We start from the raw sequence: 12,784 nt of genomic DNA, 5'->3' as shown, positions 1-12,784 counted from the left end.
CAATACTATGGTCTTTCATCAACGACATGTCGCCAGGCTACTACGGGGCACTGGAGTCATGGGTACCCCACATAAAGCACGCATCCAAGAGTCTCCATGCAGTCGGTTCCAGGCTTGGTGTACTAAGCTGGACCCTCTTACATACAGCCCATGAGTCCTCACTGCAAGCTACGGTCGATGAACAAGCCGGCTATCTGAGAATCCGTGGCAAGATTCTTGATGTCATCGACTCGATGGGAATGGCGACCAACATTAACCTTACCAAATTATGTGAGCAACCTGACCTAGAGACATTCATGATAGAATCCTTGGGGAAATACGCCTTAGAAGTCCACCGGTGGCTGAAGGACTGTGAATCTATCGCGAAAGTCGGGAATGATACCAATCAACTAGCATATGACGGCGAGAACAAGTTCGTCAGCGCCATTTTATCGCACTTTAGTAATGACCTTTCGCAGGAGGCATCGGAAAGCTTTCGATGATACAGCGCATTCATCGAAGCCATATGCGAAGCCAAAACCACTACTGAGGTGCAAGAGGAGGTAGAGAAGATATTCAAGTTGCCTCTTTCCCAAGATATAAATGGTATCCTAGTTGAAAACATGTGCCGACGATTTGCCTCTTGCAGGAAAGGAGCTGTGGGATGGGTGCCAAAGTGCGCAAATGTAGGAGACGTTGTCTGTGTTTTCAATGGAATGAGCATACCGTATGTCCTGCGTTTGGGCACTGAAAGGCGATATAGGCTGGTCGATGAGGGCTATGTAACGGGGCTCTTAGTGGGCGAAGCCATGAAGTTAACGGATTTTGAGGCGAGACATATTGTACTGGAATAACCATGCAGCGGGAACTGTGAGTGTAAGCCATCAACAGTGGCTGAATCAGAAACGTGGAGCAATTCGCCTCAAGTATTCTAGTTGGGAACGGGGCCTGTTCCTCCTCAAGTATTAATGGGCAAAACGCGCCGCGTTTTGCCTTTCGGGCCAATCAGATTCTTTAGATTCTTATTGGATACGAAGCTATACGATGGGGTGAGTGTATCAAGATGTGGAGCAGAAAGTTGTGATGTTATTGATCGTCGACTTGATTATTTCTGATCAGTCTGTCAGGGAGGGGTTGGTTCAATTCCCCCTCCTTTTCTGGATACAAGAACAATATTGTGATAAAGGAAAGTGGAGCCCTGTCCCAGCCGCCAATTTAACACGACGTAGGCCGCCCTCGGCTTATTACTTAAAGACCAATGGGGCTCAGCTCAGCACAGATCGCGCCATCGCAAAATCACTTATATACGATTCTCTTTCCATTTCTCTTTTGTCTTTTCTTCCCTTTCCTCGCCGTTCCTTCGCGCGCCTCGTTGTTTCTCTGCAAACCCCTCCTTCTCTCCATTCTTGACGCGGTCATACCCAACTGTGTCAAAACGCCACAATGAGCAATCGCAAGAGATCGCGATCTGTCAGGGAGGAGAACCGTGCTGAGTGTCCCTTCACGATTTCTTACGCGACTGGCCCTTCGGCCGCCCAGCAGGAACGTCACAAAAACAAGAAGCGGAAGCGCGATGGTCAAAATGACGATAAACGGGTTCAGATTCAAATTTCTCCCTTCTTCCCAACAGGCAGCTTCAAAACGCACGACACCATGGACTTGTACTACACTGTCGAACCTGGAAAACGATGGCAAGATATGACGCGCTACAATAGCTTCGTCCGTAAGTATCCGATGAAATCTCGGCCTTGTCCAAATTGTGAGGGGCTTATGGCTAACTCTTGGCAGTCGGCGGTGTCAAATATTATAGCGAAGGATTCGTTCGTGTCGCTAACGAGGTAACCATTGAACAACAAAAAGCTCAAGGTGCTGGCAAAGGTATTTACAAGAAGAGTATTGATGACTGGATCGCGCGCATCCTCGAGATCCGTGCTTCCGATGAGCATCACGTTTATGCACGCATCTATTGGATGTACTGGCCCGACGAACTTCCTGCTGGGACCCTTGACGGCAAGAAGACTGTTCAAGGCCGCCAGCCGTACCATGGCGCTAACGAACTGATTGCTTCCAACCACAGTATGTTCCAGAAAGCTGACTGATATTATGCTGCAATGCGACTAACCGATTTTTCCTTTCCTAGTGGATATTATCAATGTTGTCAGTGTTACAGGACCCGCTACCGTCAACCAATGGATTGAGTCCGATGACGAGGAGATCAAAGACGCGCTTTATTGGCGTCAAGTGTACGACTGCCGTAACCCGCAACTTTCGGTATGTTACGCAATGCCTTATTTCTTTTTCGCATGTGCTAATGTCAATAAAGTCTGTTGAACCCGTGTGCAAATGTCAAACTCCCGCGAACCCCGACAGGGCACTGATAGGATGCACGAGTTCGGAATGCGGGAAGTGGATGCATGACGAATGTATGGCTCATGACATTCTCACGCAAGTCTACGAACGACTAGGAACCGATAAGTCTCATCGAACCGAAGGATCGATTGTCAAGGAAGGGAAGCCCAAGGAAGCGACCCGTCCTCTGTCGCCCACTGACGCTATGGAGAAAGAGACCCAGCCGACGATCGATGTCGGTTCCGGCGAAACGAACGATAACGTATACGTGAAGAAGGCTGCTCGCGAAACCCCTCGTGAGACAGAAACCCCAACACCTGGACCAACGCCATCCAGATCTATCGCCACCGCATCAGTTAAAGGACCAGCCAAGAAGGGTCGCAAGAAGAAGATCGCAGACTCCAAGCCATATCTGGGACTCTTCGAGGCCACTCTCAAGATGCAAGACGGGCCCACAACATGGGAGATTCGTGACCTGCGTGAAAACGTAACCGGTGGCGATGAGACCTGGACTGAGAAGGCTCACTGTCTGCTATGTGGTTCTAGTATTGACTGAATACTCAATATGATGGCCTCATAACTGCACTGAGCCTGCTCTGGTCAGCAGGCTCATTGAGCTTGGACGGTACAGCTCAACATTGCTTGGAGGAACCATCCCGTCCCCAAACGTATTACTGATGACATGCACGGACAACATGGCTAGCCCAACCCAGCTGCCTACTCGATACGGCTTACTGGGTCGATCAATTACTTTACGATTTCTTTTCTACATCATTATTCCAGCTCCAAATTCAAGTGAAAAAGGACTTTTACGTGTTTTGATTGGGCCATACCCCTGTTTTCCTCTTTCACTTGAAAGAGGGTACTTAGTGAAACTGCTGCGGCTCCACTTTCGGCGACGGAGGGGGCGCTTAACTGTCTGATTGGTGCTCAACTTCTAACCCTGTACGATTCTCATAGAGTTTGATGCAATAGCTGAGAGTCTTGTAACATGTAATATAATCTAAGTTTGATTACGGACTTGAACGCGAACAGCGCGTTGAAGCCACGGATTCTGGGGACGTGTAGAGCTCACAGAGGGCACAGCTCTCAGAAATTTTAAGCCCTAAAGATATCATTGAGTGACACAGGAACAAATGTTGCCCTATGAATATCGATGGAAACGCCAAGAACACATCAGGGAAGCAGTCCCCATGACCAGGCTGGAATTATCGACCAAAACGAGACGACGCCATGGCTACGATAATTCGCACGTCATACACGTCTTGTTGTTGGCTGAATACATATTCAAAAGATGTCTTTTGGCCACATCCGTTTCGAGCTGTATCGTGCTTGAAAAGATACATTTCTGTGGAAGCGATTTCTCTGTTTCGTCTTTCTGGTTTTGAGATTCAAGGAGCGCCAGCGGCAAGAGCTCTATAATTTTAAATTGGGGCTAGATGAGGAAAGGATGATGCATTACATCGTGTCTCTCGTGACCCAACTACATAGCCGTGAACAAGGCTGCTCTTGCGTGCGCACTGTTGAGGACGACGAATCAAGTCATGCGAGCAGTGATGAGAGCGATGAAGAGAGTGATTTTGAAGGAGGCACGCACTTTGGTATAGACAATAATTCGATGAGAGATGAGTCGGAGTTCGTCCTCCCATCCAGGCCTTGGCTGGAGCTATCCGAGGCTTTATTCCAGCTCTCAATGATGTTCTGGACATATCGAGACCCCGCTGGAGACATGTCGTCTTCCGCTATCATTTATTATACTGCTGTTATAGGGATACAAAGGCGGTCTATGTCATATCATTCAGCTCACAACTCTACACCTGGCCTACCGGCACTCATGTGGATTGGACGTACACTTTTCTTGGAGCATGCTCCTCCTCTGTATAGCTACAGTACTCTTGCGTACCACTGGCCATCTCGAGACCAATACTCTTCTCAGCCCGAGCGCCTCGAAGCCATCCGCCAAAAAATATCTTATACGGGGCTGCTATACACCTTTTGGAGAACTCATTGAGCTAAAGGCGTTTGCCAAGTCCATTATCAGAGAGGAGGGCATGCCTGGGAATCTCTCCTGGGCTCCCGATAGTCGTTCGTTTGTGGTTGGCAATAATAAAGAAGTAAGGCTCTCTGACTTCTATAGGACTTATTATATGGCAATTAGACTGGTTAAGGAGCAGGTTAAAGAAATAATGCCGGGCACTAAGCCGAGTTTCAATGTTGATGATATTAGGGAAGACCTGGGTTGCCGGAAACCTAGGTGGTCCTATTTATAAAAACCTTAGAATAACCTAACAACCATTTAGCAGCAATGTAACCGGGCAAAATGATTTAAAAACACATATCCCCTTGACAGTCAAAAGGCACAAATACATCGCGCGCAAGGGATCGACAGAGATACCATCCAATCAGAATCTAGTAAAATTACGGTGCTTCCTTCGCAGGTATTTCTTGCCTGTGATAGAAGTACCAACATTCAGACCGTTTACGAATAGCTACATCACAACAGTCACAACCCCACTGTGTTTGCTGCCGGCCTTTCTGCGGGTAACCCTACGGTTGAGGCTATCGTCAGATGCCTCAATTAACGGAGCCTGTCTTCTTCGACCTCTTTGAGAGCTGCGGGATCGAGGACCAATTTGGATGCACTGACATCCTAGGCAACGCCCTTGTTTCTTCCTATTGACATGTTTATGCTGCTCTGCCGGCGTAACTTCGTCTCCAGCACGATATCTTTGTCTTGAAGAGCCCGCCTTGCCGTATGTATTGAAGATATCATTAACAAGGCGCTGCTGCCACTGACTTTGAGCCTTATAGGCCCTCCAAGCCGGCTGCCCTAGCTTCTGCAAAAGGAAGCTATTCGCAACAGCTGTTGTTAGGAGGAAAGACCATGCAAGAGCCCTACACGGCCCTCGTCTCTGCCGATGTTCTGTGGTGTTGTTGCTACGATAATGATCACTAATATCGACCCTAGTCATAAGGCCGTTATAATCGGCAGCAACAGACGGTATCAGCAGCTTCAATTCGCCCTTATTATCAAATTTCTGCTTGACCGGCTGTGCATATGGGGCTGTTGTTATCGGCCGATGGCGAAGAAGTTCAGTCACTTCATGGCCCGTATAAACAGTACTAAGGAACACGACCAAAGCATTATCTTTCTGCGCTATCTGATTGACCTAAGAACTTGTTAGCACGGATCTTCGAAGGTGATTGTTTCGTACTAAATATCTACTGTTGGCTAAGCCTCCAATTGCCACCAAGTGAAGTCTGACTTGCCTGTTTTATCGGCTGCCTTAAGCTTGACGAGCTGGCGATAGAGGCCACAGTTTGTCTGGCAGGTTTCGGTGGCTTCAATCCATAGGTGCCTTAAAACGATGAAAAGGTCGGGCGCCGAGAAGAGATTGTTAACGAAGACGTGATATACCCCCACCGGCAGCTTGCTGACTAGGGCAACGACAACGGCTTGAGTCTGGTTCAGGTCAGCCATCTTCGTAGGAGATGATGTCGTCTTGGGCCGGCCGCGGCGGAATTCAACCTATCGGTCCATATTTTGAGCCAGGTATATGCCAGGTCCACCGCAAAAGATAGCCGCGCTACGATAGTTGCCAAATCTTGAGCCCTGTGTCTATTGGTTTATTAGGGATTGCTATCTTATGTATGCTTTTCCCCTCGAAGTCGATGATACCTTCATCCACAGAGATATTTGTGTCGGGAATGAAGAGCTCTGTCGCAGCGGTCTGTATAATGTGGGACCATTCGTTGAGCTTGCTGAACGGATGAGGGACGCCGTATTCAATGCTATCCGGATCGTCAAGCCGCAGCCGTCGTTTTAGAAGATGAAAGTGGTTGTAGGTCATGAATTTGACGATGTTGTGATCGGGGACATGATCCTCTGCTGTACGGGCTCTCCAATGATCCTCAAATCGATATTCCTTATGATTTTGCATATACAATAAGACCCCTATCCAGATCCAGATCTCTGCCGCAGATGTCGGCTTCCATTGACTCTGACGGCTGCTCAAGCACGACTCCGTTGTTTGTATAATCGACCCATTTTTCAATCAGCCATTCCGGTAGTAAGGTCTGGAGCAGCTTCAACGGCGTAGATGGGAGCTTGTGGATATTAAAGTCGCCATGTTCGATAAGAAAGGGATCAAAATGGGTGCCGCAATAGTCCGTGGGTTTAAAATCGGGCCTAACGGTACTATCCTCGTTCTGCCCAGGATAACTGTTTTCTACTAGGACCCTCAATTGTAGGTCAATGCCGTTGAACTGGCCGGTCTCGTTGCCAATGGCTATTGCAGGAGCGTCGGCCATGGAGGTATTGTCGGAATTTACGTCATGGAGTTTTTAGTGGAGAAAGTTTGGAAGTTCTCTGATGTACTGATGCCATGACTAATCTAAGAGTGGGTCCGCGATGTATTTGTGCCTTTATGACTGTCAAGGAGATATTGACGGTTTGGTGTTCAATTGTCACGAGACGAGGCTATGATGTAAACAATTAATTCTCAAAATTCAGACAAATATCCCCGATTCATTATTTCGGAAGAGAAACTAATCATATATATGATAAATTCAGTGATGTCAGAACTTGATTAACTCATAATCCTTCAGCAGCGAAGTTAATTCGTGCATTAAGAAAGCTAATCTTAGCGCATGCCACTATTTGTTTTATTTATAGAACTAACTGGTGAAAGCGGTCTTGCTATTGGCCTGTTCTGTCGAATGTCACTTTTAATATCGTGGGTCGTACCTGGGCCAATTGCTGTGCCCCACGATTATTTCAAAGGATGAACAAAAAGATTACAGCCTCATCTTTTATTAAAGTTTAACCTTCGAAAGTAAGCAGAGATATTTTGGAGTTTTTGAAGTACTCGGTGTAAAACTGCGCCTTTTTGATCGCCGACTGTCAGCCAAGAGTTCATAGTGCAGTGCCTGATTCTTGCTAGTGCTGACCATACCACCTGTTGGCTGAAATTACCTCAACTTGCGGGGAAAAAGGATTTTCTACAGGCGTTACAAAGCAACGGGTTCATTAGTCAACACACAAGGTGAGCTTGAGCCAAGCTGCCATCGAATGGCTGTGGTGTTTCACATTTGTGTATTGCATTACAAAGCCATGACTAACGCTTACATGAACGCCAGGTGATGCGGGCAAAGCATCGCACATTGGACACTGCATCCATCCCGAGCCATCTCTCGTGGGAAATTGTACTCGCTCATATTCACACATACACGCCTTTGCTGAAGCATAACGCAGTTTTCGTGAGCTTCTCCGCGACAACGCCTGACTTTGGGCTGGTGCAAAGCGAGCCCTTTTTCGGGCCGCCCAATAGCAGTGTCCAGAGCTTTCTTTGCTTCCAGCGGCTTGAGTTGGCTCCGGGTCTAACGCAGGATGAGGAATGGCCTATCACATTTCTGGGAATCAAGAATGGTGTTCGTGCTCGCGTGGATGCTAGAGCAGGTGTTACTGTATGGATCGAGTGTCTGGTTCGTCGACCGCCGAACCCCGGTGCACCGAGTACACCAGGTACTTTGACGGATGAGTGGGAGCTTTATGAGGAGGTCGTTGTTGAGTCGAACACTCTTCTTATGCCTTTTGTCTCGCGGATGACGGACTGGGCGAATCATGGAATTTGTCGGAGGATTATGAATGACATTTTGAGCAATTATTGCGTTCAAGTGAGGAAAGCTTAGAAAGTATTAATAATTCAGTATGTACCTATGTAATAGATTTCATATCATCAGTGGCGTTACAACGTTTATCCCCACTCCGAATCTCCTAAGTCTTCATCATCATGAGCCTTGGCACCCAAGGATGGCATCACAAAGTTGACTCCATATATACAGACGTTTTGGACATTGGTTGTCATACCCAAACAAAACTACATATCAATTTTGGCCTTTCATCGACGTTGCGGAGCCATCGTGCCTACCAAATGGTGTGTTCCCTCCTGCAACATTGCTAGGGATGCTAGTAGTGGCGTCTACAAAGTGTCCCCTGCTTCTCACCCTGCCGACTGAGACGTAGCCCGGATTTTTGGCGTTACATGGTACAGCCAGGAGCCGAATTAGGAGACTCTTCAGTGGCGATGCCCTAGGTATTATTTGCGGGCGATTTGAGTCAAATCCTCCACTACAATAAAAGTTGCGGGGTCAACATTGAGTAGGAATATACACAGAACCACATCTACTACTTTATTCTATCTAGTCACAGAGAATAACCAGATGAGACAAGATTAATCAGTAATAATATGGAGGGTTATATCCACTTGAACGAGTAATACCAGATGCCGCTCTGGCAGCTTTGTAAGGCAACTATTCAACCCAGCGCCGGCATTGAATTCCACTTTCGGTAACGTACACGACAAGCGAGCGGGACAAAAATCTCAACCTTCTTAAGATAAATCGCAATAAAAACACAATAAATCATCTGATCAATGGAAATCAACTACTATACTCATCTCTGGGGCCTCAATACCATCCTGACAGGTTCTTGCATTATGCCCAGTCTTACCGCAAGTCCCGCAACGCCGAACCCTCAGTCGCGCCGAACTTCCTTGACTACTACATCTTAATGATTCGGCTACTACCTGTATATCTACATCCATCTGATCAATTAGATCCTGACCTTCCTGTATAATCATACTCCCTCTATTCTGCAGGCGGGTTCTTTTTGCCCTGCGCCGCCGGCTAAGTATCTCATTTACCTATCGAAGATCTCGGTTCTCAGCTGCAAGTAACGCAACCTTATGCATAACTGCCTTAGTTCCTTTCTCAAGACATCTTAGAGCTTCAAATATTGACTCTGGGGAGCTATTGTGATGTCTTCTGATTCCTCTTTGAAGGTATTCAGACTGAGATCCCGCCTCAAGAACTGTTCTTGGGGTCCTTGAAGTCCAAGATTGAGATTGTTGGACCACCTCCTCAACAGGCGTTGGAGTCCGTAGCTGCACATCGAGTTTTGAGATCACAACTTCCGGGTCAAAAGTAACAAGACCAGCGCCTCTAAAACCCCACTTGATATTTGCCTCAGTCATAGTCAATTGAAAGGCGGCGTAAAAGGCCGGGAAGAACTCGGTCTTGGAAATGTGGGTTATAGACCTTCTGATCAGCTGCTCTATTTCTCGACCATATGCCTTTTTCAGCGGCCCAAAGCACCCGACGTCAAGGGGATGAAGCAGGTGGGAAGAATGAGGTGGCATACAGAGTGTGATGGTATTGTTCTCCTCACAGTATATCTGGAAGTCGGCCGAATGGTGACTTTCATGGCCATCGAGGATCAGAAGACGATAGGGACCAGTTGATCGGTTGATTGTACATCGATCAAAGTGCTTTAGCCACTCGAGGCCTGTCTCGTTATCTGTCCAGCCATTTTGGGTCGTGGCGATAGCCCAAGAGGCCGGGAGGTTGCTTTCTCGGTACCAATTGGCAAGATGATATTGGCCTGCAACCACGATGAATGGATCAATCGCCTGACCTTCTGCATTAATCGCTTGAATCACCGTAACCCATTCCCGGTTTTCAGGCTCCAATAATTTTGGCCGTCCACGCCTTTCCGAGCTGGTATTAACTATACCGCTTGATATCACGCCTATCATAAAGCCGGTCTCATTAAAGTTCCAGATATCATCTGATCGGATGCCATACTTTGCGATTGTGTTCTGTACGAGCCTGAACCAATTACGAATAGCGATTGGATCTTCGCATTTAGCCCTCTGATAGTCCTATCTCCGCTGAAAACGCGTCTTGAGCTCTGGTTGCCGCTTGATAAAATTGATAGCCCAGCGCTTGCCAACTGATGATGCATTGCGGTCAGCAAGCAGTCGATTTGCCATTTCTTCAACATCACGATGTCGGGAAGGAAATCCTCGCGAATCTAGGTCAAGGATATACTGGACTATAATCTGTTCCTCTAGATCATTCAGTTTCCGTGAGTTTGGAATACAATCACTGCGAGCTGGAGGGCCACAGTATCGGCCATAGGGGTATCAAAGTGGACATCATAAATGAACGCGGCTCGTCGCAGACTTAATTTTGGGTCTGCCTGATAGGCCTGAAGTGCAAGAAGGATTTGAGCCTCTTTATTAGATTGAGACATATTATTTGGTTGAGAATCAATTGATCAGATAGTTAGATGTAAGGTTGAGGGACTTTTGATCGGCATGCTTGTCTGATCGGCATGCTTGTCGTGTATGTTATACTATTTTAAGAAATAATTTTTCTAGACTTTTAGCTGTCAGACATTACGTGTATTCGGTTCGTTGATGTGAATTGGTGTATTCATGTTGTGTTCTGTTGAAATACCCCTTAGAGGTTGTACCATTTAGGCTGTAATCTTAAAGTATCCCTGCTTGCACGTGAGGCCCCAGCACCTGTTCAACATTAGCTAATTTATTTAAGTGCTGAAATACTATAGGGTAAGCTATTTTTAGCCGCACAGTGTAGTGGTGCATGCACTTGTTTGGTGCACGCGCTTATCGTATACGTTAGGCTATTTTATGTATTGGGTAACACAATCGCCACAACATACTTAGCCTACTATTTAACAAGGGAAGATCGCGCAGGCGGTAGCCGGCTTTTGATGCTGCGGAGCAAACGCAATTTAATGACGTCGTTTAGAGGTAAGCTTATTATTTCAACTTTACTGCACGTAGTCGCTTTAAAATCCCGAAAATTTTCGATTGCTTCTGTTGAGTCCATGAACCATTAATTTTAGAAGTCAGGCTCAAATGCTCCGGCTTTATGCTCAGTTCTCAGTTTGTGGCACAATAGAGTGGGGCAGGTTCGGCCAATAATATAGCACATATTACCGGCTTGGCCGTTCTAACGATCTAGAATCAATGAAAGTAGTGACTTTCCTGAAATCGATTGGTCTAGACCTTGGAAACTTTTTTACTTAATCAATAAAGGGTTACTTGCACAAACCATAGGAACCAATACTAAACAGCTGTTCAACACCAGTGAGGTCAAGTTGACATCCGTTGTTTTTCGGACAACCAAGATCACCTGCAAATGTCGTGCCATCCTTACCTTGACATCTGACACGCTCGAATGACTGCAGAGTTTGATTTTAGTCGCATTTGGACATGCGATCGCAAAGGCCGGGTTTATGCACAGCTATCGCCAGTTTGTTACCAGGATATATATTAGGATGGAACCGCTGTAGCGTTGGAATCATAGGAATCTCTCTCTACCCGCGAGCACCATAGGCGTATGTAATCCATATATAATATGCCGCAACAAAGACATGACCCGTCGACCCCAGAGATCAACAAAAAAAAACAAGAAGAAAAGGAAACAAAGCGCTATTCAAAATGAAATCTCATATCCCAAAACCAACGACCAGAACCGATGATACAGCATCAAGTACTCTAGGCGTTAGCAGTAGCGCCCGGGCTCAATCTAATCAACCTATTGAGCATTCGAAACCGTCCAAAACCAAACCACATAGTGGAGTCTTTGAAGACTGTGGAAATGGAAGATGCAACAACAGAAACAGCATGACCCAGCATCACGTGCCAGTTTTGCCACAAGAACTCCTCTTTCAGATAAGCCAAGTGCAAACACCAGATCGCTTCAGAAACACACAAACAGATAAAACATTTCGACAGCAGTACTATTACCTTTTGCACTCCTTTTACCAAACCAGAGCGCCATCCATACAGGTGCCGCCAGGCACAATAACGGTTCAGAACTGGAACAGCACTTTATCAGTGATGAGGATATTGATAAGATCCGTGAGGACTTAGTTCGGCTGGGGATTAAACTACAGGAGAATGCCCGGGAGCAGATTCGTTTCATCAGTGAAGAGGAGTCCCCCAATATTATTGATATCTCAAGGGGGCCGGATGAAGTTAAGTAGGAAGGAAGCTCAGGGGTATGCTAAACTACTCCCTCGCACGGCTACGCCTAGTCAACATATAGGAGATTTTGCTCACACTCATTCATAAATGCATTCAAGGACATCATGAACTTAGTGAGTATCGTCTAATAGTGGGACCTTTGTAGCCACAAATTTGGCAGTCGCATTATTCCCTTTACCATAAGCTTTTCTGCCATTGATAAAACGCGGATTGATGAGTGGTCTAGTCGTTTAGGAAAGCGCGTATCTCTGAGAGGAAAAGACCCTAGCTATAAGATTTAAAATAAGTTATTCTATCCGCCTATTAAGATTGGAAGATCGTCTAGAGGTTTGGTTTGGTTGAATTTTCTGTGCTGTTAGTCTGAACCTCCGCAGAATGCCATAAGGGCAGTTTGTTCTTGTTAAGTATATAAGAAGCATTTTGTGGTGGATGAAGTGAATGGTGAGTATTGTGAACTGGGAAGATAGAGTTGACAATGAACACCTTTGATGAGGCTAAGGAGTTCTTCTGATACAGAATAATGCAAACCAACTCTATACTATAGCAATAATCAACCCTACTAGACTTAAAGTGTTAGACTCTACTGTACTATAATT

The 12,784-nt window shown here is 46.3% G+C and overlaps 4 protein-coding genes across 4 annotated transcripts; all 4 read left to right on the top strand.

Annotated features, from left to right (window-relative positions):
• Window positions 1-26: 26 nt before the first annotated feature.
• FOBCDRAFT_203993 (uncharacterized protein) lies at window positions 27-833 on the top strand (the record flags this gene model as incomplete). Its single annotated transcript, XM_059609097.1, has 3 exons — window positions 27-412; window positions 488-706; window positions 743-833. 3 exons carry the CDS (start codon window positions 27-29, stop codon window positions 831-833), a joined length of 696 nt encoding a protein of 231 aa, XP_059467488.1.
• A 589-nt stretch (window positions 834-1,422) lies between these two features.
• FOBCDRAFT_251731 (uncharacterized protein) lies at window positions 1,423-2,884 on the top strand (the record flags this gene model as incomplete). The annotated part of the gene is made up of 4 exons (XM_054705497.1): window positions 1,423-1,702; window positions 1,768-2,055; window positions 2,120-2,250; window positions 2,303-2,884. The coding sequence occupies 4 exons, from the start codon at window positions 1,423-1,425 to the stop codon at window positions 2,882-2,884; spliced, it is 1,281 nt and encodes a 426-aa protein (XP_054561472.1).
• Window positions 2,885-3,778: 894 nt separating this feature from the next.
• FOBCDRAFT_203991 (uncharacterized protein) lies at window positions 3,779-4,339 on the top strand (the record flags this gene model as incomplete). The annotated part of the gene is made up of 1 exon (XM_059609096.1): window positions 3,779-4,339. One exon carries the CDS (start codon window positions 3,779-3,781, stop codon window positions 4,337-4,339), a length of 561 nt encoding a protein of 186 aa, XP_059467487.1.
• Window positions 4,340-7,297: 2,958 nt separating this feature from the next.
• FOBCDRAFT_186205 (uncharacterized protein) lies at window positions 7,298-8,019 on the top strand (the record flags this gene model as incomplete). The annotated part of the gene is made up of 2 exons (XM_054705495.2): window positions 7,298-7,374; window positions 7,470-8,019. Exon 2 carries the CDS (start codon window positions 7,471-7,473, stop codon window positions 8,017-8,019), a length of 549 nt encoding a protein of 182 aa, XP_054561470.1. The 5' UTR covers window positions 7,298-7,374; window position 7,470.
• Between the last annotated feature and the right edge of the window lie 4,765 nt (window positions 8,020-12,784).

Source organism: Fusarium oxysporum, chromosome VII (genome assembly GCF_013085055.1).
Source record: "Fusarium oxysporum Fo47 chromosome VII, complete sequence".
NCBI classification, from domain to species: Eukaryota; Fungi; Ascomycota; class Sordariomycetes; order Hypocreales; family Nectriaceae; genus Fusarium; species Fusarium oxysporum.
This window is presented reverse-complemented; position numbering and strand designations above follow the sequence as displayed.